Genomic DNA, 25854 nt, shown 5'->3' on the forward strand with positions numbered 1-25854 from the left:
GATGAATGAATGGCTGGATGAATAATAATAATAATAATGTTGGTATTTGTTAAGCGCTTACTATGTGCCGAGCACTGTTCTAAGCGCTGGGGTAGACACAGGGGAATCAGGTTGTCCCACGTGGGGCTCACAGTCTTAATCCCCATTTTACAGATGAGGGAACTGAGGCACAGAGAAGTGAAGTGACTTGCCCACAGTCACACAGCCGACAAGTGGCAGAGCTGGGATTCGAACTCATGAGCCCTGACTCCAAAGCCCGTGCTCTTTCCACTGAGCCACGCTGGATGAATGAATGAATGGATGGATGGCTGGATGAATGAATGGCTGAAAGAATGAATGAATGGTTGGATGAAAGAGTGAATGGCTGGCTGGATGAATGAATGGCTGGATGAAGGAATGGACAGCTGGATGAATGGATGAATGAATGGCTGGATGAATGACTGACGGTGGCAGAGCGCGACTGGCGGGACCCCGGGCTCCCCCTAGTGTCCGGCTGGGGGTAGCGCGCCCCCGATGCCGTGGCGGGCCGGGGGTGGCGTCACTTCCGGCCCCGCGGCGCAGGCGCCATGGAGTCGGTCTTCGTGACGGTGGGGACCACCAGCTTCGACGAGCTCGTCGGCCTCCTGTCCGCCGGCCCGGCCGTGCGGGTGAGCGGCCCGCGCCTCCCCTCTCCTCCCCCGCACCCCCCGACCTGCCCCACCCCGGGCCTCAGTTTCCCAGCCGGCTCCCCTCCCCCCCTCGGGCCCTTGGCCGGTCCTGCTTGCCCACTCCCAGAACCCTTTGCGAGCCCCCACGGGCCTCAGCTGCCCCACTGCTTCATAAGAATAATATGGGTATTTGTTAAGCGCTTACTACGTGCAGAGCACTGTTCTAAGCGCTGGGGGAGATGATGATGATAATGTTAGTATTTGTTAAGCGCTTACTACGTGCAGAGCACTGTTCCAAGCGCTGGGGGAGATGATGATGATAATAATGTTAGTATTTGTTAAGCGCTTACTATGTGCAGAGCACTGTTCTAAGCGCTGGGGGAGATGATGATGATAATAATGTTAGTATTTGTTAAGCGCTTACTATGTGCAGAGCACTGTTCTAAGCGCTGGGGGAGATGATGATGATAATAATGTTAGTATTTGTTAAGCGCTTACTACGTGCAGAGCACTCTTCCAAGCGCTGGGGGAGATGATGATGATAATAATGTTAGTATTTGTTAAGCGCTTACTATGTGCAGAGCACTGTTCTAAGCGCTGGGGGAGATGATGATGATAATAATGTTAGTATTTGTTAAGCGCTTACTATGTGCAGAGCACTGTTCTAAGCGCTGGGGGAGATGATGATGATAATAATGTTAGTATTTGTTAAGCGCTTACTACGTGCAGAGCACTCTTCCAAGCGCTGGGGGAGATGATGATGATAATAATGTTAGTATTTGTTAAGCGCTTACTACGTGCAGAGCACTGTTCTAAGCGCTGGGGGAGATGATGATGATAATAATAGTATTTGTTAAGCGCTTACTACGTGCAGAGCACTCTTCCAAGCGCTGGGGGAGATGATGATGATAATAATGTTAGTATTTGTTAAGCGCTTACTACGTGCAGAGCACTGTTCTAAGCGCTGGGGGAGATGATGATGATAATAATGTTAGTATTTGTTAAGCGCTTACTACGTGCAGAGCACTCTTCCAAGCGCTGGGGGAGATGATGATGATAATAATGTTAGTATTTGTTAAGCGCTTACTACGTGCAGAGCACTGTTCTAAGCGCTGGGGGAGATGATGATGATAATAATGTTAGTATTTGTTAAGCGCTTACTACGTGCAGAGCACTCTTCCAAGCGCTGGGGGAGATGATGATGATAATAATGTTAGTATTTGTTAAGCGCTTACTACGTGCAGAGCACTGTTCTAAGCGCTGGGGGAGATGATGATGATAATAATGTTAGTATTTGTTAAGCGCTTACTACGTGCAGAGCACTCTTCCAAGCGCTGGGGGAGATGATGATGATAATAATGTTAGTATTTGTTAAGCGCTTACTACGTGCAGAGCACTGTTCTAAGCGCTGGGGGAGATGATGATGATAATAATGTTAGTATTTGTTAAGCGCTTACTACGTGCAGAGCACTCTTCCAAGCGCTGGGGGAGATGATGATGATAATAATGTTAGTATTTGTTAAGCGCTTACTACGTGCAGAGCACTGTTCTAAGCGCTGGGGGAGATGATGATGATAATAATGTTAGTATTTGTTAAGCGCTTACTATGTGCAGAGCACTGTTCTAAGCGCTGGGGGAGATGATGATAATAATGTTAGTATTTGTTAAGCGCTTACTACGTGCAGAGCACTCTTCCAAGCGCTGGGGGAGATGATGATGATAATAATGTTAGTATTTGTTAAGCGCTTACTACGTGCAGAGCACTCTTCCAAGCGCTGGGGGAGATGATGATGATAATAATGTTAGTATTTGTTAAGCGCTTACTACGTGCAGAGCACTGTTCTAAGCGCTGGGGGAGATGATGATGATAATAATGTTAGTATTTGTTAAGCGCTTACTACGTGCAGAGCACTGTTCTAAGCGCTGGGGGAGATGATGATGATAATGTTAGTATTTGTTAAGCGCTTACTACGTGCAGAGCACTGTTCCAAGCGCTGGGGGAGATGATGATGATAATAATGTTAGTATTTGTTAAGCGCTTACTATGTGCAGAGCACTGTTCTAAGCGCTGGGGGAGATGATGATGATAATAATGTTAGTATTTGTTAAGCGCTTACTATGTGCAGAGCACTGTTCTAAGCGCTGGGGGAGATGATGATGATAATAATGTTAGTATTTGTTAAGCGCTTACTACGTGCAGAGCACTGTTCTAAGCGCTGGGGGAGATGATGATGATAATAATGTTAGTATTTGTTAAGCGCTTACTACGTGCAGAGCACTGTTCTAAGCGCTGGGGGAGATGATGATGATAATAATGTTAGTATTTGTTAAGCGCTTACTACGTGCAGAGCACTGTTCTAAGCGCTGGGGGAGATGATGATGATAATAATGTTAGTATTTGTTAAGCGCTTACTACGTGCAGAGCACTGTTCTAAGCGCTGGGGGAGATGATGATGATAATAATGTTAGTATTTGTTAAGCGCTTACTACGTGCAGAGCACTCTTCCAAGCGCTGGGGGAGATGATGATGATAATAATGTTAGTATTTGTTAAGCGCTTACTACGTGCAGAGCACTGTTCTAAGCGCTGGGGGAGATGATGATGATAATAATGTTAGTATTTGTTAAGCGCTTACTATGTGCAGAGCACTGTTCTAAGCGCTGGGGGAGATGATAATAATGTTAGTATTTGTTAAGCGCTTACTACGTGCAGAGCACTGTTCTAAGCGCTGGGGGAGATGATGATAATAATGTTAGTATTTGTTAAGCGCTTACTGCGTGCAGAGCACTGTTCTAAGCGCTGGGGGAGATGATGATGATAATAATGTTAGTATTTGTTAAGCGCTTACTATGTGCAGAGCACTGTTCTAAGCGCTGGGGGAGATGATGATGATAATGTTAGTATTTGTTAAGCGCTTACTATGTGCAGAGCACTGTTCTAAGCGCTGGGGGAGATGATGATGATAATAATGTTAGTATTTGTTAAGCACTTACTACGTGCAGAGCACTGTTCTAAGCGCTGGGGGAGATGCAGGGGAATCAGGTAATCACGGGAGACTCACAATCTTCATCCCCATTTTCCAGATGAGGGAACTGAGGCCCAGAGAAGTGAAGTGACTTGCCCACAGTCCCACAGCTGCCCAGTGGCAGAGTCGGGATTCGAACCCATGACCTCAGACTCCCAACCCCGGGCGCTTTCCACGGAGCCACGCTGTTCGGCAGGGATTGTCTTTATTCTTGGCCCAATTGTACATTCCAAGCGTTTAGTACAGTGCTTTGCACATAGTAAGCGCTCAATAAATACGAATGAATGATCACAGAAGAAATTTTATTCATTCATTCAATTGTATTTATACGATTGGGTGAATGACAGCTGTTCACTGATCTCAAGCCTTATTAGAAGAAACTTCATTCATTCAGTTGTATTTGTTAAGTGCTTACTGTGTGCAGAGAACTGTACTAAGCGCTTGGAAAGTACAAATTGGCAACAAAGAGAGACAATCGCTACCAACAATGGGCTCACGGTCTAGAAGAGGGGAGACAGACCAAACAAATCAAGTAGGCAGGCGTCAGTAGCATCAATACAAATAAATAGAATTATAGATGTATACTATAAAATCTATGCTATCTATAAAATAAATAGAATAATAAATATGCACATATATACAAGTGCTGTGGGGAGGGAAAGAGGGGTAGAGCATACACATTTATATCTGTGTATATATATGTGTGTGTGTATATATATGTGTATATATATACATAGTCATCCCCACAGGGCTTTCTCAGCCCCAGCAAGGGCACCACACCTGTTTTGTGACCTTGGGCAAGTCACTTCACTTCTCTGGGCCTTGCGTAGTGGCCAGAGCCCGGGCCTGGCAGTCAGAAGGTCAAGGGTTCTAATCCCTGCCTGGCCACTTGTCTATGTGACCTTGGGCAAGCCACTTCACTTCTCTTGGCCTCAGTTTCCTCATCTGTAAAATGAGGACTGAGACCGTGAGCCCCACATGGGACAGGGACTGTGTCCAACCCGATTTGCTTGTATTAACCCCAGCACTTAGTACAGTGCCTGGCACACAGTTAAGCGCTTAACAAATACCATCATTATCGTTATTATGATTATCTGTAAAGTGGGGATTGAGACTGTGAGCCCCATGTGTGAGTGGGACTATGTCCAACTTGATTTGTTTGTCTCCACCCCAGCGCTTAGTACAGCACCTGGCACATAGTAAGTGCTTAACAAATACCATGATGATGATGATGATGATTATTACCACACCCCTGCTAAAGGCTGTCAGTGCCCTGGGCCTAAATCGGTATATTAGGTAGAAGTGAGAAGCAGTGTTGCCTAGGGGATAGAGACTAGGCCTGGGAGTCAGAAAAACTGGATTTTAAGCCTGGCTTTGGTACGTGTCTGGTGGATGACCTTTGACACACTTCACTTCTCTGTGCCTCAGTTCCCTCGTCTGTAAAATGGGGATTAAGACCGTGAGCCCCCTGTGAGACAAGGACTGGGTCCAACCCTAGTATCTTGTGTCTATGCCAGTGCTCAGTACAGTGTCTGGCACATAGTAAGCACTTAATTACCACATTTATCCTCATTATCATCATCATCACTATTAGCCAAAGCAGAGACCAGCAATCCACCATCCTGGCCCCAGTGCTCAGTACAGTGTCTGGCACATAGTAATCACTTAATTACTACGTTTATCGTATTATTATTATTATTATTATTATTAGCCAAAGCAGAGACCAGCAATCCACCCTCCTGGCCCAGGTCATCTAGGGTTTTCACAGAGGTAAAAGGGAAATTTAATCCAGTTAAATGTAATCTCCCAAGCAATTTTTTTTTTGTTTTGTAAGTGCTTACTATGTCCTGACCCTGCACTATGTGCTGAGGTAGATAATATAATAATTGCGGTATTTCTTACGCACTTACAATGTGCCAAGCACTGTACTAAGTGCCAGGGGGGGGGGGTGTACGAGCTAATAATAATGTTGGTATTTGTTAAGCGCTTACTATGTGCCGAGCACTGTTCTAAGCGCTGGGGTAAACACAGGGGAATCAGGTTGTCCCACGTGGGGCTCACAGTCTTAATCCTCATTTTACAGTTGAGGTAACTGAGGCCCAGAGAAGTTAAGTGACTTGCCCACAGTCACACAGCTGACAAGTGGCAGAGCTGGGATTCGAACTCCTGAGCCCTGACTCCAAAGCCCGTGCTCTTTCCACTGCGCCACGCTGCTTCTCAGCTAATCAGATTGAACACAGTCCATGTCCCCACATGGGGCTCAGTCTTAATCCTCATTGTCCAGATGAGGTAACTGAAGCCCAGAGAAGGGAAGTGACTTGCCTAAGGTCACACAGCAGAGAAGTGGCAGAGCCGGGATTAGAAACCACGACCTTCTGACTCCCAGGCCCTGGCTTGGCTTTATCCACTATGCCGTGCTTCAAAGCACTGTACTAAGTGCTAGGGAGAGTCCGATGTAACAATAAAGACACATTCCCTGCCTTCAGTGAGCTTATAGCCTAGAGGGAGAGGACCACTGTATGTTTTTTGTTGCTGACCTTTCTTTTGTTTCCAAAACAGAGGAAGAGACTCTCCTGGTTCTTACTGAGCCCTACTGAGAACCCTACTCTGTGATGTCTTACCAAAAAGCAGCCTGGCCTAGTACAGAAAGCAGGCCTGGGAATCAGAAGACCAGGGTTCCCGCTATGGCCCTTCCACTTGTCGCTTATGTGACCTTAACTTCTCTGCCTCAGTTCTGTCATCTACAAAATGGGGATTCAGTGCTGTTCTCCCCTCTACCTAAGCTGCGAACCCTATGGGGGACTTGAGTCTGTATTTACTCCAGTGCTCAATTCAGTACTTACCAGGCTCGGTGGAAAGAGCACAGGCTTGGGAGTCAGAGGTCATGGGTTCAAATCCCAGCTCTGCCACTTGTCAGCTGTGTGACTGTGGGCAAGTCACTTCACCTTGCCGGACCTCAGTTATCTGATCTGTAAAATGGCAATTAAGACTGTGAGCCCCATGTGGGACAAACTGATTACCCTGTATCTACCCCAGCGCTTAGAACAGTGCTCTGCACATAGCGCTTAACAAATACCAACATTATTATTAAATACTTCAGTGCTACTGTGATTATTATTCAAATGCTATTGTGACTATTCTTAATAATAATAATAAATTGAGGACACCCACGTGAAGGTTGCTTATTAAAGTCTCAGAAGTTTTCTGTTCTCCTTACCCGCTGTCTCAATGTGGCCTACGGGAAAGAGCCTGGGCTTGGGAGTTGGCAGTTCGAATCCCCTCTCCACCACCTACCTGCTGTGTGACCTTGGGCAAGTCACTTAACTGCTCTGTGCCTCAGTTCCCTCATCTGCAAAATGATCCAATACCTGCTCCCCCTCCTACTTAGACTGCGATCCTCTTGGGGCACCCGATTATCTGATATCTACCCCAATGCTTGGCACATAGTACTTAACCCGAACCACAATTATTAATGCATGTTACTGGGCAAAGAAGACTGGGCGAAAGAGTGTGGGTGATTACACACAAGCTATCACCACTACTGCAAAAATAAGTCAGATCCATGTCCTGCAGGCTTTCCTTTTCCCCCTCCTTCTTAACCATTGACATCTGAGCCCCGTAGGAGGCCAGACAAGGTATGATGCTGTATTTGCAGATGGCAAGAGCTTCTCACCGTGACAGTCACACCCATGAGTTCAATCTCACGACGACGAAACCACAAGGATATCTGAAATATATTAGGAAGGAGTCTTCCACAGTGTACAACAGATGACCCTCGGGCCAAGCAATCATAACCCTGCAAATTTAGACCAGGGACACCGCAAGGGGTTGGGCCCAGCAAGCCTTCCCTATCGATCAGTCACTCAGTTGTATTTACGGAGCACTGACTGTGTGCAGAGCAGTGTACTAAGCGCTTGGGAGAGTGCGGTACAACAAAGTCGGAAGACATGGAGACACGATCCCTGCCCACGACGCTCAGTCCCCGTCTCCCCCATCCTCAAGAACCTCCAACATCGGCATCAAACAGAAACTCCTCACCGTTGGTTTTTAAGCCCTCAGCTTGCCCCCGCCTACCTCACTGATCTCCTCCTATGGAGGAGCAGCTTGGGAGTCAGAGGTCATGGGTTCAAATCCCAGCTCAGCGACTTTGGGCCAATCACTTCTCTGTGCCTCAGCGACCTCATCTGTAAAATGGAGACTGTGAGCCCCACGCGGGACAACCTGATTACCTTGTATCCTCTCCAGCACTTAGAACAATGCGTGGCACATAGTAAGCACTTAAATGCCATTATTATTATTATTACAGCCCAGCCCGCACACTCCACTCCTCTAACGAATACCGCTATTATTACTATCTCCAGCACCAGCTTAATCACTGGGCCCGATCTCACCTATCTCGCCCCCAACCCCTTTCCCCCATCCTCTCCCTAACCTGGAATTCCTTCCCCGTCCTTATATGCCAGGGCACTACTCTCCCCACCCTTCTGAGCATTACTAAGGTCACATCTCCTCCAAGAGGCCTTCCCCGCTTGAGCCCTCCTTTTCCCCAGCTCATTCTCCTTTCTGCAGCATCTACGGACTTGGCTCTGTAACCTGTGGAAATTCGATATTCGCCCCACCCACAACCCTACAACACTTGTGTCATATCTTTAGGCCTTGGCAGGGAATCAATCAGTGATATTTACTGAACACTTACGGTGTGCAGGCCACACAGTATTGCTCGGGAGGAAGCAAGAGAATAGGATTTTAGCCTATTCAGCCAAGTCATAGCTTTGAAGCTATATGCGGTTTCGTGCTTTGGAGCAGGACTTCCCACTGTCATTGAATTTAACCCAAAAAGAGGAAGACGACTTAGGAGCAAATGATTAAACATACTTTTTTGTGCATGAGAGTTAATTCTTCAGAGGATGGCACCTAGCTGTCCTCCAGTTCTACTGAAGAAATGCAGAATGAGAGTGTTTATGAACTGGAACAATTTCCAGTGAGGAGGGGTGATTGGACATTAGAGTGGTTACCTGGAGGGTTTGTAAAATGTCCTTTTGGCTTATTTTTTCAAAAGATAATAGATTTTCAACCTCTGGTAGTGGGTTAGGAGTGGTCCTGTTTTAGGTAAAGGGAATGGGTTCAAAGAAGACAAAGGTTCCCTCCCTTAACCTAAGCAGGTGTGAAAAATTTCCTCTCCATCCAAATTACTACCACATTAATCCAAGCATTTATCCTCCCCGGCCCTCATTAAAGAGCAAACAGTTTGGCCTAGCCGAAAGAGCCTGGGAGTCAGAGGACGTGGGTTCTAATCCCAGCTCTGCCACATGTCTGCTCTGTGACCTTGAGCAAGTCACTTCACCCCTCTGTTGACTCAGTTACCTCATCTGTAAAATGAGGATCAAGACGGTGAGCCCAAGTGGGACGGGGATTGTGTCCAACCTGAATGACTTGTACCTATCCCAGGGCTGAGAAGAGCGATAGGCACATAGTAAGCGCTTAATACCACTATTATTATTATTATTAATGTATCAGCCTCCTTGCTGACCGCCCGCCGCCTCATTCCAGTCCATATTTCACCGTGCTGCCGGCCGACAAGGATTTTGCAATCAACGCGCTTTCTAACTGTTGGCTTTGCTATTATTGTAGACGATTAAGGATCTGGGCTGCAGGCGGCTCGTCTTGCAGATTGGGAGAGGAACAGTGGCCCCCAAGCCCTTCACTTCAGCTGAGTTTACCCTGGAGGTTTACAGGTACAAGGACTCGTTGAAAGAAGACATTCAGAAAGCCGATCTTGTCATTAGTCACGCAGGTAAGTAAGGCTTCTCGGCTTGAGAAATGTAAAGTTCCGAAAATGGAAAAACAAACCTTCGCTTGTCTCTACCCCAGCGCTTAGTACACTGCCCGGCACTAAATAAGCGCTTATCATATATCATAAAAACAAACAAATGGAGGTTGAGAATTTTGTTTGTGGGCAACTATTACACCCGTTCCTGCCATGGTGTGTGTTTTCGCTGTGACCTTCGGCTGGAACGATGTTAGGGAATGTCCATCTGACAGCCCAATCTGGTTTGGGGAGGGTGCCTGGGGATGACCAGCCTGGTGTAATGGAGAGAGCCTAGGCCCGGGAGTCAGGAGGTCATAGGTTCTAATCCTGGCTCTGCCACTTGTCTGCTGTGTGACCTTGGGCAGTCTTAACTTCTCTGTGCCTCCGTTACCTCATCTGTGAAATGGGGATCGAGACTGGGAGCCCCATGTAGGACAGGGACTGTGTCCATCCAACCCAATTTGCTCATATCCACCCCAGCGCTTAGTATAGTGCCTGGCACACAGTAAGCCCTTAAATATCATCATTATTATTATTATTATGACAGAACGAACTAGGGTGCCTGGGCACAATGTTGGAACGAGAACGTACCACAGTGCCAATTTTCCTGAACATGGAATTTTACAAGAACACAATTCCCACATTCCAGGAGGACGGGGGGAGCCTCGAATTGGTTCAGTGCTTTTATTTGTACTAAGTACTTTCCCATTGCTTTACTCTTCTTGTCCTTACAACCACCTCATATCCTTGTGAGGTCAGGAGAGGCAGGTATTTCAACTCTTCCTAAATCCTGTTGGTCCCACCTTCACAACATGGCTAAAATCCGCCCTTTCCTCCCGTTACCACACTGATACAATCATTCATCTTACCCCACCTAAATTACCGCATCAGCCTCCCCGCTGACCTCCCTGCCTCCTGTCTCTGCCCACTCCAGTTCATACTTCACTCTGCTGCCCAGATCATTTTTCTACAGAAACATTCAGGACATGTCACTCTGCTCCTCAAAGAACGCCGGTGGTTGCTCATCCACCTCCGCATCAAACAAAAACTCCTCCCAATTGACTTTAAAGCAGTCCATCACCTCGTTGCCCCCTCCTACCTCACCCCGCTATTCTCCTTCTTCAACCGAGCCCGCACACTTTGCTCCTCTAATGCTAACCTTCTCACTGGCCCTTCACCTCGCCTGTCTCACCCCTGACCCCTCGCCCTCATCCTGCCTGTGGCCTGAAATGCCCTCCCTCCCCAAATCCGTCAGACAATGACTCTCCCCCCCCGCTTCAAAGCCTTATTTGAAGGCCCATCTCCTCCAAGAGGCCTTCCCAGACTAAGCCCCCCCTTCTTCTCTTCTCCCACTCCCTTCTGCATCACCCTGACTTGCTCTCTTTGTTCTACCCCTACCCCTCCCAGTCCCACAGCACAAATCTGTAATTTGTTCATTTGTACTGATGTCTGTCTCCCTTCCAGACCATAAGCTTGTTGTGGGCAGGGAATGGGTCAGTTTATTGTTGTATTGTACTCTCCCAAGTGCTCAGTACAGTGCTCTGCACACAGTACATGCTCAAGAAATATGATTAAATGAATGAAAGAGGGGAGGAAACCAGTCAGCTGGGATTAGTACCCAGGTCCTTAGGACCTGTGATTTTTCCACTAAGCCATGCCGAAGAGTCCTTTAAAGTTCTACGTCCGTTAGAAATCCTGGGCTCAATCTGGCCCAATCCTGACCGTGTTTCCTGTCTGGGAAATCTGGCGGGGGCTGGGATTGCTTCTGGAGGCACAACTGTGCCCGTGTGGTGGCCCCTGAGGCTGCCGAGAGTTGTAGCCCCAGGAAACCCAGGGATGATGGCATATACCTGCCTCACACGTCCCTGGCCTGGAGCCACAGTGGGCTAGCAGGAGGGATACCTGACCAGTTCCGCTTGGTGTTGGCCTGACCCAGCTGTGGCTTCAGGTTACAGGGAATGTGTCTGCTACACTGTTCTCTCCCAAGCACTTAGTACAGTGCTCTGCACACAGTAAGCATTCAATAAATACGATTGACTGGCTCTACCTCAGGGGCAGCTACCCAGAAAGGGCCACGACATTCAATTCGGGTAACACCCCCGGTCCTTAAAAACACAAGACGCCCTCCTCAGAGTAAATATCTCATTCTGCCGGATCACCTGTTTTCATGGCACGTTTTGGGTGGAATACGGCAACTGAATTAGGGAACATCCTTCTGACAACAGCCCTGTGTCCGGATCCAGTGCGACGCAACGTGGGGCAAAACGGTCGGGCCTGAGGTGATCAGTATCAATCCATCAGTGGTATGTATTGAGCACTTACTGTTACCACGCTCTTGGGAAGGGCTAACACAGCAGAGTTGGTAGACACCTTCCCTGCCCATGAGGTGCTCACAGTCTCAGAGGGACCGCACTAAGGGGCTAACAGTGGAAATCCTTCTCACCCGTGGAGTCCCGCGAGAAGTCCGGCTCTCAGAATACTCCCGGATTTCTAAAGGGAGACTCGGGGGGAATGATAAGCATTTTGATCTCAGGGAAATCAGAGGGGTATTTAGGATCAAAGGCAAGTTACTGCCAGAAGTGGGGGTGAGGAAGCATTTAGGCCTGATATCCTCTTGGTCTCACACTTCATTTGGAGTTTGCTGATTTGGATGGATTAAGGTAACATTTTCAGCATTTTCCCCCTACTCCTGACCCTAATCCCCCCTTTCATAGTCTCCTCCTTTCCTCAGGTCTAATGTGGGAATGAACTCAGAGCTCTAACCCTAGGCTTCGCCTGTACTATCCTCTCCCAAGAACGTAGTACAGTGCTTTGCACACTGTGAATGCTCATTAAATATCACCGATTGACTGATTCATTGATTTTTGCTGTGAGATTAGACAGTGCGGCTTGGTAGTCTCTCTGGATTCTGGTCATGTTTGTTTTTGTTTGGTTTTTTTTTGTAGGTGCAGGGAGCTGTTTGGAGACCCTTGAGGCGAAGAAGCCTTTAGTGGTGGTTATAAATGAAAAGTTGATGAACAACCACCAGTTGGAACTGGCCCAAAAACTGCACCAAGAAGGGCATCTCTTCTACTGCACTTGCAGGTAGAGTCAGACCCGAGCTCCCACAAGCAAACTCCCAGGATCAGTTACAACATAACCAGGACCTTTCAGGGCATCTATTCGAGAACTATTTAAAAAGGAAGCATCAATGGAAACTTAAGACATTAAAAAAAAGATTTTTTTAAAAAATGGTATTTGTTAAGTGCTTACTATGTACCTGGCACTATGTGAAGCGCTGGGGTGGATACGAATTCATCGGGTTGGATACGGTTCCTGTCCCATGTGGGGCTCACAGTCTCAATCCCCATTTTACAGATGAGGGAACTGAGGCACAGAAAAGTGAAGCTGGGATTAGAACCCAGGTCCTTCTGTCTCCCAGGCCCAGGCTCTTCCCACTAGGCCACGCCGCTTCTCAATCACGCTCAATCCCTTGATCCAGAATCTGTCGGCCGTGAGGATGGAGGACTGAGATAGCAAGCCTCACACTATCCTTCTGAGCACTCTGTGTGGTCTGCCCGTAGGTGGTGAGGGGGAGGTTATTCAGAACTGGTGCTGTGAGTTATTTTCCAGCTTAAGCCAAACTCCTACCTTGGTCATATTGATTTTAGAGGTAACCTAATTCCCTTCAGACTCAAGACCAAAACTTGAACCATCCCTCGGACGTCGTCTTCCGTATAATAATAATAATAATGATGGTACTCAAATGCTTACTATGTGCCAGGCACTAAGTGCTAGGGTAGATAGAAGATAATCGGGTTGGACGCCATCCCTGTCCCACGTAGGACTCACACTCTCAATCCCCACTTTACAGATGAACGAACCGAGGCACAGAGAAGTGAAGTGGCTTGCCCAAGGTCACGTAGGAGACAAATGGCAGAGCCGGGATTAGAAACCATGACTCTCTGACTGCCAGGCCCATGCTCTATTCACCAGCCCATGCTGCTTCTCTATGAGCATGATTTTAAGTTTGTGGTGGTGTCAATTTTGTTACACTTCCATTCCATCGTCACCACAAAGGCTTAGGATTTCAGGGTGAAAACAAGGTAGAGATGGAAGTCTAAAGCTTCCAAAAGAACTAAGAAAATACCTTCATTTTCATCTAGCTTCTATTTGCCAAATCCTAAAACTACATGATTAGTAAATGTTGGGGGAAAAAAGTCTCAAGTATTTCATGCTTTTTTTAAAAAAAAAAATGATGTTTTGATCAATTTCATGTTAAGGTGGCTACTGTCATTTATGCATAGCTTGACCTTTTCCCCCCTTCTTTTTGCCTCTCTGTAAAGATGTATTCCTGTGCACTTGCTAATTTACCCTCCTAGTTTCCTTGCTCTGGTATCTCTCAATTTGCTGCGTTTCTCAGAAACAGGGACACATAATAATAATAATGATGGCATTTGTTAAGCACTTACTATGTGCAGAGCACTTTAAGTGCTGGAGAAGATACAAGGTGATCAGGTTGTCCCACGTGGGGCCCACAGACTTAATCCCCATTTTACAGATGAGGTAACAGGCACAGAGAAGTTAAATGACTTGCCCAAAGTCACACAGCTGACAGGCGGTGGAGCCGGGATCATATCCCTGCGACATCCACATCCATGCTACATCCACAGGTGTCCTGTAGAAGCATTCCAGAGGATCGGTGCTTCCAGAGAAGCAGCTGGGGGCAGAATACGGGCCGTGAGGCGGTCAGAAGAACTTGGGTTCTAATCCCACCTACGCCCCTTGCCTGCTGTGTGACCTCTGGGCAAGTCACTTCACCTCTCTGTGTCTCGGTTACCTCATCTGTAAAATGGGGATGAAGACTGTGAGCTCCACGTGGGACATGGATTGTCTGCAACCTGCTTAGCATGTATCTACCCCAGCACTTAGTACAGTGCCTGGCATCTAGTAAGCGCCTAAAAAATACCGTTTTTTAAAAAAGGGACTGTGTTAGGGAGATGCAGGGATGAGCCTGGCCATGCCTAGATCAGTCCTGGGATGGCACCTCCCCCTCACCCATTTTTCACTGGGATATTGTTTTGATTACAAGGTCCTCAGAAGGGAGGGAATGAGGTTTGGCACCTAGCTGAACGCCCCAAGTGGCCCAGCGTGCTGTCCTGCCTCTGTCGACTGCAAACTTCTGGCCGATGAAAAGCTCAGCCCGTGATTGCCTGCCAGAGCTGCCTTCCAAACAATCTCCTATGGGCAGGGAATGTATCTACCTACCAACTTTGTTGTATTCCTCCAAGCGCTTAGTACAGTGCTCTGCACACAGTAAAGTGCTCAATAAATTCCACTGATTGCTCCTTTTGCAGAGAAGGGGAAAGGGCAGGTCACTTAACTTCTTTAAGCCTCCATTTCCTCATCTGTAAATGGGGAGTAAGACCGTGAGCCCCATGTGGGACAGGGACTGTGCCCAACCTGATTTGCTTGTATCCACCCCAGTGCTTAGTACAGTGTCTGGCAGTTAGTAAGTGCTTAATAAATGCTGTTCAAAAAAAAAGTGGGAACCATCCACAGAGGGTTTAGAAATCTTGCTAAGCACCAGACCATTATCTTATATCAATTAATATGCCTTAAAAATTGGTTTTAAACAAGCTTTCTGGTACAGAGCTATCAAATCTTCACAGTTTCCTTAATCAAGCTGCATCATAGAGTCCCTAGCAGAGGGAAAAGAGAGCCTGTATGCTTGGTGACATTCGATATATGGGGTGATCTCATTTTGGATGGTTAAATAGAAAATCATTCCTCTTTCCTTGTTAAGCACTCCTCTTGTGGGGATTAAGACTGTGAGCCCCACATGGGACAACCTGATTACCTTGTATCTACCCAGCACTTAGAACAGTGCATGGCACATAGTAAGCACCTAACAAATACCAAAATTACGAATTATTATTAATTATTCAAATAAACGGAAAGGTCCACGTCTGAACACAGAGATGAGACCAACCTGCATCACTGGGCACCGAGTGTCCAGCAGAGAGTTTAATGCCTGATGGAAATGTTATCCCACATCCCAAGCCTCTGCCTCTTTGTTTCAGCACACTTCTCGAGACGCTGAAGACAATGGACCCGTCAACTCTGAAGAGTTTCCCCGCTGGCCAGCTGGAAAAGTTTTCTGCCTTTCTGGATGAGGTGGTTGGATTTCAGAAATGAACACAAATCCCTCAGCTTTCAAGAGCTCATCTTCGAAGACACCTGTGTGATAGCACCCATATCTGTATATATGTTTAACTGTGTGGATAAAATGTAAGCAAACTTTACAGTTGTGGTGTTGAATGCTTACAGCGGGGCCATCGCACGTCGTTCCAAATTTAAAACACCGTACGGAAATGGTTCCCTTATACAGGGGAGTGACGAGCGACTCTTTTCCCACATGCACAGTGGGCTAAAGTGAGAAGCAGAAGAAGGTGAGGGGAGGCGGGGTAAAAGTAGAAAGCGCTGAGGGTGGGGAGAGGTAGGAGCTGAGCAGGGCTAGGAGAAGTGGGCGGGCAAGAGGCAGACACCGTCACCCACTCCTCTCTAGCTAGAAAAGCGGGCAGGGAACGTGTCTGCCAACTCTGTTGTGTTGTACAGTGCTCTGCACACAGTAAGGGCCCAGTCAGTACCATCGATTGACTGATTAGAAACCCCTGGCATAGGACTCATGAGAGAGCACAGCTGACAGGGCCAGCCGGGGCTTTGGCAAGATCCTCTCCTCCCACTCTCTTCCGAGTCACCCTGACTTGCTCCCTCTATTCATCCCCCCCCCCCAGCTCTTATGCATATATCGGCAATCTATTTATTTAGATTTACATAGCTAGAAACTGAGCTCATCTGTGGGCAGGGCCCGGATCTGTTTATTGTTACATCATTCTCACCCAAGCGCTTAGTACAGCGCTCTGCAGATAGTAGGTGCTCAGAGAGTACAACTGAAAGAATGGTGGGCAGGGAATAATGAATCTACCAACTCTGTAATGTCGTACTCTTCCTCCCGAGCGACTGACGGGACCGACCAGCTCTTGAAGGGCTCACCCCCGCTCTCAGACCTGTCTAAAGTGGCAGAATCAGTGTAGAATCACCCCACAGCCAGGTAATATTGCCTCGGGTCAAGGAAATTTCTGGGCCACTGTCAACTCTGCAGACTGCCTCAGGTCAGGCCTGCATATCCATCTCAATAAGCACTCAATAAATACGATTGATTGATCTCAGCCACACCCCCTGCTTCAGGACACCAAGGCCACCCAGCAGGAAGCCCAACAAACCTCATCGAGCCACAGGCTTCTCTTATTCCACTCTCAAGCGATGCAACACATTTAAATACCATTATTATTATTATGGTATTTGTTAAGCGTTTACTATGTACCCAGCACTGTATGACATATTGGATTAGTTAAACTAATCAGGTTGGACACAGTTCATGTCCCGCCTGGGGCTCACAATCTTAATCCCCATTTTACAGATGAGGTTGCTGAGTCACAGAGAAGGGGCGTGACTTGCCCAAGATCACACTGCAGACAATTGGAGGAGTGGGGATTCGAACCCAGGTCCTGCGGACTCCCAGGCTCACGTTCTATCCACTCGGCCAGGCTGCTTCCCTGTGACACCACCCCCGGGGGCTCCAACCTCAAGCCAAACAGACTTCATGTAACTTTCCCTACTAGCTTGAGAAACTTCTTAAGGGCAGGCATTGTGTCTACCAACTTTACAGGACTGTATTCATTCATTCGTTCATGCAATTCTATTTATTGAGCGCTTATTATGTGCAGAACACTGTACTAAGCGCTTGGAATGGACAATTCAGCAACAGATGGAGACAATCCCTGCCCAACGACAGGCTCACAGTCTAAACGGGGGAGACAGCAGAGCAGAACAAAACAGAAACAAGACAACATCATCAAGATAAATAGAATCAAGGGGATGTACACCTCATTAACCAAAGAAATAGGATAATAAATAATATATACAAAGGAGCACAGTACTCAGGGGAGGGGAAGGGGGAGCAGAGGGAAAGGGGGGGCTCAGTCTGGGAAGGCCCCAAACGCTCAGGAAGGGCTGCTGTGCACACACAAAGTCCTCAAAGGAATAATTTCAGGAGTTATCATTTTAATGCTTGCTCTTTACAGGTTCATTCCCAGCCCCAAAGCAATAAATATAATTGGGTAAATAGCACTAAATTCCATTGCACTAATTTACCTGTTGGCCTATTGCCTTCCCACTAAGAGCAGAATGTCACAAGGAAAAGGCAGATGTGCTGTTCATGATTTCTAATTGTACCATCTATACGGTCCTCATTAACAGCTGGGGAACACATTTGCTCTGCACATAGTAAGCGCTTAACAAATACCAACATTATTATTATTTGGGGCGCAATCTTAGTTATCAAACAGTTTTCTCCAGATTGTAGCCAAATCCTGCAAGACATCTGCAGGTAAGTCTTGTCTGTCTCCCCCGTTTAGACGGGGAGCCCGTTGTTGGGCAGGGGTTGTCTCTGCTGCCGAATGGTACATTCCAAGCGTTTAGTACAGTGCTCTGCACGTAGTAAACGCTCAATAAATACAATTGAATGAATATCACGCTGTAAGAGGCAGCATGGCCTAGTGGAAAGAGCCCAGGCCTAGGAGTCAGAGGACCTGGGTTCCTTCATTCATTCGGTATTTATTGAGAACTTACTATGTGCAGAAAAGCACTGTACTAAGCGCTCTGCCATGTTCCCGCTGTGTGACCCCGGGCAAGTCACTTCACTTCATTGTGCCTCAGTTCCCTCATCCGCAAAATGGGCATAAGACTGGAAGTCCTATGTAGGGCATGGACTGTGTCCAAACTGATTAGCTTGTATCTACCCTCCCCCCCCCCACTGCGTTTATAACAGTGCCTGGCACATAGTAAGTGCTTACTACCTTAAAAAAAACAACTAAAGACAAAACAATAAGGAAATAAAAACGGTTCATCACGAGAGGTCATATGAGCGTGGCTTTGTGGAAAGAGCGCGGGAGTCAGGTTGTGGGATCTAATCCCGGCTCCACCACTTGTCATTCATTCAATCGTATTTATTGAGCGCTTACTGGGTGCGGAGCACTGTACTCAGCGCTTGGAAAGTACAATTCGGCATCAGAGATGGACCAATCCCTACCCAACAACGGGCTCGAAGTCAAGCGGCGGGGAGACTGACCACAAAACAAGTAGGCATCAATAGCATCAAAACAGATAAAGAGAATTAGAAATATATGCACATTAATAAAATAATAGAATAATATGTATAAATATACGCATAATTAATCACCTTAAAGAGGACTGAAGCAAGAGGTTGGCCCTCCCTTTCAAGTAAATCCCCACCTGCTCTTTATTTAAAAATATTTAGCAGAAAACATCAACCCGAAACTCCTTACCTTTGGCTTTAAAGCAGTCGATGGCCTTGCCCCTTCCTACCTAGACTTTGAGCTCGTTGTGGGCTGCGAATGTTTGATTCAATCATATTTATTGAGCGCTTACTACTAATAATAATGCTGGTATTTGTTAAGCGCTTACTCTGTGCAGAGCACTGTGCTAAGCACTGGGGTAGATACAGGGTAATCAGGTTGTCCCACATGAGGCTCACAGTTAATCCTCATGTTACAGATGAAGGAACTGAGGCACCGAGAAGTGAAGTGACTTGCCCACAGCCGAGAAGTGGCAGAGTGGGATTCGAACCCATGATCTCTGACTCTAAAGCCTGGGCTCTTTCCACTAAGCCATGCTGCTTCCTATGTGCAGAGCACTGTGCTAAACCCTTGAGCATTATAGTATACTCTCCCCAGCGCTTAGTACAGTAGCGTGGCTCAGTGGAAAGAGCCCGGGTTTAGGAGTCAGGGGTCGTGAGTTCTAATCCCGACACCGCCACCTGGCAGCTGTGCGACTTTGGGCAAGTCACTTCACTTCTCCAGGCCTCAGTTCCCTCATCTGTAAACGGGGGATTAAGACTGTGAGCCTCACGTGGGGCAACCTGGATCTAGCCCCAGTGCTTAGCACAGTGCTTGGCACATAGTAAGCACTTAACAAATACCACAATTACTATTATTATTCTCTGGGCCTCCGTTCCTTCATCTGTAAAATGGGGACTGAAAATGTGAGCCCCACATGGGACAACCTGATGACCTATCTAATCCCCACTCTGCCCCTTGTCAGCTGTGTGACTGTGGGCAAGTCACCTAATTTCTCTGTGCCTCAGTTACCTCATCTGTAAAATGGGAATTAACTGTGAGCCTCACGTGGGACAACCTGATTACCTTGTATCCCCCCCAGCGTTTAGAACAGTGTTCTGCACATTGTAAGTGATTAACAAATACCAACATTATTACCCCAGTGTTTGGAACAGTGCTTGGCACAGAGTAAGCGCTTAACAAATACCAACATTGTAATTATGATTCTCTGTGCCTCAGTTCCCTCATCTGCAAAATGGGGATGAAAACGGTGAGCCCCACGTGGGACCACGTGATGACCTTGTATCTCCCTCAGCGCTTAGAACAGTGCTTGGCACATAGCAAGCGCTTAACAAATATCCTCATTATTATGATTCTCTGTGCCTCAGTTCTCTCATCTGCAAAATGGGGATGGAGCCGGTGAGTCCCACGTGGGACCTCCTGATGACCTTCTATCTCCCCAAGCGCTGGGAACAGTGCTCTGCACCTAGTAAGCTCTGAACACTTATTATTATTATTAATATTATTATTATTAGCACAGCGCTTAGTACAGTGCTCCATAAATAGGAGGGAATGAGTGGATGAAGGATTATTTGACCGCCCCCAACCCACCCAAGCTGTCTCCTGCAGGTCCAGAAAAGAGAAAGTCGGTGATTTGGTTCAAAATGAGAGGGTGGGAAAAGGGGGGAGAGGGAGAGGTCACCCCCCAAAGTGCAGCCGCAGCTCACCTGGCTTCCTCCGAGCTCACCTGGCCGCCCGCCGACGCTCTGACGGCCGCTAGGGGTCGCTGTGGAACCAAGACGGGGACGGGGGCGGGGCTAAGGGTCCGTCCGCCAATCGGAGGGCAGGGTGGGCGTGGTCAGACGCCTCGGGCCGGGGGGCGAGGCCAGGGGCTCACGTGCTGCCGAAGGGGCGGGGCCAGGCCCCGCGTGCAACCGGTTGGGCGGGGCTAAGGGCTCGCGCGCCAATAGGAGGGTAAGGTGGGCGTGGTCAGACATCCCTCGTGCCGGGGGGCGAGGCCAGGGGCTCACGTGCTGCCAAGGGGGCGGGGCCAGGGGGCGCGTTCAAGCGGGGTGGGCGGGGCTACGGGTCCGCGCGCCAATCGGAGGGCAGGGTGGGCGTGGTCAGACCCCTCGGGTCGGGGGGGCGAGGCCAGGGGCTCACGTGCTGCCAAAGGGGCGGGGCCAGGCGCCCGCGTGCAAGCGGGGTGGGCGGGGCTAAGGGTTCGCGCGCCAATCGGAGGGCCGGGTGGGCGTGGTCAGGCCTCGCTCGTCCCGGGGGGCGGGGGCCAGGGGCTCACGTGCTGCCAAGGGGGCGGGGCCAGAGGGCGCGTGCTGCCAAGGGGTGGGGCCAGGGGGCGCGTGTATGCGGGATGGGCGGGGCTAAGGGCTCGCGCGCCAATAGGAGGGCAGAATGGGCGTGGCCAGACCTCCCTCGTGCCGGGGGGCGGGGCCAGGGGTTCACGTGCTGCCAAGGGAGCGGGGCCAGGGCCCACGTGCTGCTAAGGGGGCGGGGCCAGGAGTCGCGTGGAAGCAGGGTGGGCGGGTCTAGGGGCTCGCGCGCCAATCGGAGGGCAGGATGGGCGTGGTCAGACCCTCCCTCGTGCCGGGGGGCGGGGCCAGGAGCCGGCCTTCGGCTTGGAGGGCGGGGCCAGGCGCCCACGTGCCGCCAACGGGGCGGGGCCAGGGGGCGCGTGCTAGGCGGGGTGGGCGGGGCGAAGGCCCAGCGAGCCAATCGCGGGGCGGGGCGGGCGGGGTGGGCGGGGCTAAGGTCCCGCGCGCCGCTAACGGGGCGGGGGGGCGTGTCCTGGGGGCGCGTGCGGCGTGTCCGGGCGTCCGCGTGCGGCGGGCGGGAAGCGCGGGAGCGGAGCGGGTTCCGCGCGCCGGCGGGGCTCATTAGGGGCGCGCGCTGCCCCGCGGTGGACGCCCTCGCGCGGCCGGGCCCTTCCCGCCTTTCCCGCGCTTTCTGTCGGGGTCTCCCGCATCTCCCCCTCGTCGCTCCCTCGGCCTCCCGCACTTTACCCGTCTCCCTCTTGGGCTCCCGCACCTTTTTCCTCTCTCCTTTGGTCTCCCTTCTGCTCCCGCATCTCCCCCCTTCTCTCCCTTACGCTCCCAAACTTTATCTCTGCCTCTCCTGGTCTCCCGCCCTTTATCTCTGTCTCCCTTGGTCTCCCGCACTTTATCTCTGTCTCTCCTGGTCTCCCGCACTTTATCTCTGTCTCCCTTGGTCTCCCGCACTTTATCTCTGCCTTTCTTGGTCTCCCGCCCTTTATCTCTGGCTCTCTTGGTCTCCCGCACTTTGTCTCCCTTGGTCTCCCGCCCTTTATCTCTGTCTCTCTTGGGCTCCCGCACTTTGTCTCTTCTGGTCTCCCGCATCTTCCCCCTTCTGTCTTAATCTCCCCCCACCCGCTTTTTGTCTCCCTTGGTCTCCCGCAACTCCTCCCTATTCTCTCTTGTCTCCCTTGATCCCCCGCATCCCCTTTTTTTGTCTCCCGCATCTCCCTTTTTCTGTCTCCCTTGGTCTCCCGCATCCCCTTTTTTTGTCTCCCTTGTTTTCCCGCATCCCCTTTTTTTTGTCCCCCGTGCTCTCCCGCATCTCCCTTTCCCGGTTTCCCGCAACTCCTCCCTACTCTCTCTCGTCCCCCTTGGTCCCCCGCACCCCCTTTTTTGGGTCTCCCTAACCTCCCCCTTTCCTCTCTCTGTCTCCTTTGGTCTCCCTCATCTTCCTGCTTCTGTTTCTCTAGGTCTCCCGCATCTCCCTTTCTCTGTCTCCCTTGGTCTCCCGCAACTCCTCCTTTCTCCCTTTGGTCTCCCGCAACTCCTCCTTTCTCCCTCTTGTCTCCTTTGGTCTCCCGCATCCCCTTTTTTGTCTCCCTTGGTCTCTCTCACCTCCCCCTTTCCTTTCTCTGTCTCTCTTGGTGTCCCGCATCCTCCTCTCTCTAGGTCTCCCGCATCTCCCTCCCTCTGTCTCTCTAGGTCTCCCGCATCTCCCCCTCTCTGTCTCTCTAGGTGGCCCACATCCTCCTCCCTTTTGGCCTCCTGCATCTCCTTCCCTCTTGGTCTCCCCCATTTCCCCCTCTCTAGGTCTCCCGCATCCTCCTCCCGCTAATCTCCCGCATCCTCCTTCCCTCTAGTCTCCCGCATCTCCCTCCCTCTAGGTCTCCCTTGGTCTCCCTTATCTCCCTTCCCCCTTTTCCTCCATCTCTGCCTCTCCCCTGTCTTCCCCACCCACTCTCTCCCCTCTCTGTGTGTCCCCGCACCTCTCCCCCAATCCCCTGATCTCCCGCACCTGCCCCGCCGCAAGATGCAGAAGGGCTGGAAAAAATACTTCGGCCAGAAGTCCCTGAGCGAGGTGGCCATGGACGAGTACCTGGCCACCTTGGGCCTCTACCGCAAGCTGACGGCCAAGGATGCCTCCTGTCTCTTCAGGGCCATTTCGGAGCAGGTATCACGAGGGAGGCCTGGACCGACCGGCCCCCGTGGCCCCGAACCCCCCAAAAAGGACCCCCAGGGCTGGGGAATCTTCATCATAATGATGCTACATGTTGAGCGCTTACTATGTGCCAAGCACTGTTCAAATCGCTTTGGTAGAGACAGGGTCCCACGTGGGGCCCACCGTCTCCATCCCCATTTTGCAGATGAGGGAACTGAGTCACTGAGAATAATAATAATGCTGGTATTTAAGTGCTTACTATGTGCCAAGTACTGTTCTAAGCGCTGGGAGGGATACAAGGTGATCAGGTTGTCCCACATGGAGCTCACAGTCTTCATCCCCATTTTACAGATGAGGGAACTGAGGCCCAGAGAAGCAACTTGCCCAAATTCACACAGCAGACAAGTGGCAGAGCAGGAATTAGAACCCATGACCTCTGACTCCCAAATCCAAGGGTCTTTCCACTGAGCCACGCTCCTTCTCCATGGTATCTATTAAGCGCTTACTCTGTGCCAAGCACTGGGGTAGATACAAGGTAATCAGGTTGTCCCATGTGGGGCTCACAGTCTTCACCCCCCTTTTACAGAGGAGGGAACTGAGGCACAGAGAAGTCAAGTGGCTTGCCCATAGTCACACAGCGGATAGGGGATTAGAACCCACGACCTCTTTCCATTAAATCACTCTGCCCACCCTCCTACCCCCTCCAAGAGGCTGTGGGGGGAACCGAACCCCCCAAAAAACAGATCCACCTTGCCCCCCTTTAGCCTTGCTCCCCTGAGCTCAGATATCAACCCCAATTTAGAGATGCAATCAGTCAGTGGCATTTATGAAATTCATTCTTTATGCACCCCAAAGTACAACTGAGGTGGTACAGGAATTTTTTTTTTACTCGCAAGAAGCTTGCCTTCCTCCTCCCTGTTTTCAGAAGGTGGTGGCTGAGCATGGGAAAACTTTTGCTGATTGCTGGGTGTACCTGTGTTCTCTATATAACTCAAGATTGCTCTGGTAATGAGGATAATTAAGCACTTATGGGGGACAAGCCCTATATGGTGCTGGAGTAGATAGAAGTTCATCAGGTCCCTCGTGGAACTCACAGTGTAGTTGCAGGGAGCGTTCATTTATTCAGTTATATTTACTGAGCACTTAGTGTGTGCAGAGCACTGTACTAAGCGCTTGGGACAGTGCACACCCAGTGGCTCCTATTGTGGAAGACTGTGAGCCCCACGTGGGGCAACCTGATTACCTTGTGTCTACCCAAAGTTTAGAACAGTGCTTACCACATCTGTTTAAAAAAAAAATGGGATTGAAGACTGTGAGCCCTACGTGGATCAACGTGATTACCTTGTGTCTACCCCAGAGCTTAGAACAGTGCTTGACACATAAGCATTTAAACACCACTATTATTATTATTATTATTTTTCAGCCCCCCTGAGCTGAATTGAAAACTCAGACCAGAGGCAGTGGTGTTTGCCGATCTGATTGTTTAGCAAATCCTCAGAATCCTATAAAGGCGACTTGCCAAATGAGCTCAGCCTTCAGAAGTTCTTTAGCTTTAAAATTCAGCACTCCAACTCCCTCATCATCAAAATGCCAACGAATGCAGCTCGTTGCAAAGCCTTTTTCTTCCACCATGTCATAATAACTGGCTGATGTCCTCTCCCGTAGCTCTTCTGCTGCCAGATCCATCACATGGAAGTCAGGAAGGCCTGTGTCTCGTTTATGAAGGAAAACCAAGAAGACTTTCAGTGTGTAAGTAGAGCCTTCGTCCCAGAGGAACTTGGGGATTCGGAAACTACTTCAAGAGACGGAGTGTGGGAGGAGAAGTGATGGCACTCTACTGTAATTTAAAACTCAAAGTCTGATCATCTCTATTTTACAAACAATGGAGGTGAGGAAAGCCTGCCTTCCATTCACCACAGTTGTAAATTTTGCATTTTATGAATGGCTGTATGAAGTTGGTGTAGAAGTTTACCTGTAAGCGAAGATAACTACTTCCTGATGTGGCCTTAACTCTTAGTAGACCTACGAAGTGTGATGTGTGTTCAAATTAACCCAAACAAAGGCTGAGAGCGGGTGGTTTTAAGGGGAAAAGTTAAGGACAGCTTTTGTTTCCTGTACCAGCGAGGAATCTTTTCCTTGGTGGGAGTTGATTTTGCTCTGAACGGGATCTTTTTCTTGGTGGGAGTTGATTTTGCTCTGAATGGGTTGGTACTCTCACATCCATTCTTGTGTTGGGTAAACAATCCGGGACTAATGTTGGATAAACAATCCGGGAGACATCCGGCGCTAATGTGATGTGCTGGCTGATTGCTCTCAACTTAAAATGTAAATGAGGAGAAATAAGGCTTTCAGTCGTGGGTGCTGGAGCTGCAGACAGTCAGCCCACCCCTTCCATAATCTAACATCCAGCTCTTTGCTGTTGCAGGCAAACTCTTGGGAGTCCTATTTATTGAGCGCTTAGTGTGTGCAGAGCACTGTACTAAGCACTTGGGAAAGTACAGGGTAACACAAGCACATTCCCTGCCCGCCACGATCTTAGTGGTTTCTTAGCACTTGAAAATATCTCCGAGGTTGTATGTTGGCTCAGTTTCTTTAAACTCCCCTGCAACCTTTTGCAGTTTACCCCTAGGATTGATGGTGTGCGGCCCTTTTCTCCTCCCCAACAAGGTTCAGTTTCTAGTCACACCTGAACTGTTGGAAGGGAGCTACCACCTGCTTCTTATTTTTCTGAATGCATAAGTTGTAGCCCTCCTGGCTGAACGA

General features: G+C 49.2%; 2 protein-coding genes across 2 annotated transcripts in view; both read left to right on the forward strand.

The window, feature by feature from the left end:
* Positions 1-546: 546 nt before the first annotated feature.
* Positions 547-15765, forward strand: LOC120638452 (UDP-N-acetylglucosamine transferase subunit ALG13 homolog). The gene is made up of 4 exons (XM_039912410.1): positions 547-647; positions 9304-9466; positions 12427-12565; positions 15544-15765. Exons 1-4 carry the CDS (start codon positions 567-569, stop codon positions 15656-15658), a joined length of 498 nt encoding a protein of 165 aa, XP_039768344.1. The 5' UTR covers positions 547-566; the 3' UTR covers positions 15659-15765.
* A 7116-nt stretch (positions 15766-22881) lies between these two features.
* The window catches only part of LOC100076310 (putative bifunctional UDP-N-acetylglucosamine transferase and deubiquitinase ALG13), a 38455-nt gene continuing 35482 nt past the window's right edge, over positions 22882-25854 (forward strand). The window contains exons 1-2 of the mRNA XM_029067211.2: positions 22882-23103; positions 24757-24840. Coding sequence (XP_028923044.2) covers positions 22963-23103; positions 24757-24840 — 225 coding nt within the window. The 5' untranslated portion in view covers positions 22882-22962. The remainder of the gene's footprint in view (positions 23104-24756; positions 24841-25854) is intronic.

Source organism: Ornithorhynchus anatinus, chromosome 6 (genome assembly GCF_004115215.2).
Source record: "Ornithorhynchus anatinus isolate Pmale09 chromosome 6, mOrnAna1.pri.v4, whole genome shotgun sequence".
Lineage (NCBI taxonomy): Eukaryota > Metazoa > Chordata > Mammalia > Monotremata > Ornithorhynchidae > Ornithorhynchus > Ornithorhynchus anatinus.

What these genes read in the sequence shown, in the direction of transcription:
- LOC120638452 (XM_039912410.1), top strand. Translation starts at nt 567, where the DNA reads ATGGAGTCGGTCTTCGTGACGGTGGGGACCACCAGCTTCGACGAGCTC. An exon ending in TCTTGTCATTAGTCACGCAG is followed by an intron (nt 9,467 to 12,426) that starts GTAAGTAAGGCT and finishes TTTTTTTTGTAG; the next exon opens with GTGCAGGGAGCTGTTTGGAG. An exon ending in CTCTTCTACTGCACTTGCAG is followed by an intron (nt 12,566 to 15,543) that starts GTAGAGTCAGAC and finishes TCTTTGTTTCAG; the next exon opens with CACACTTCTCGAGACGCTGA.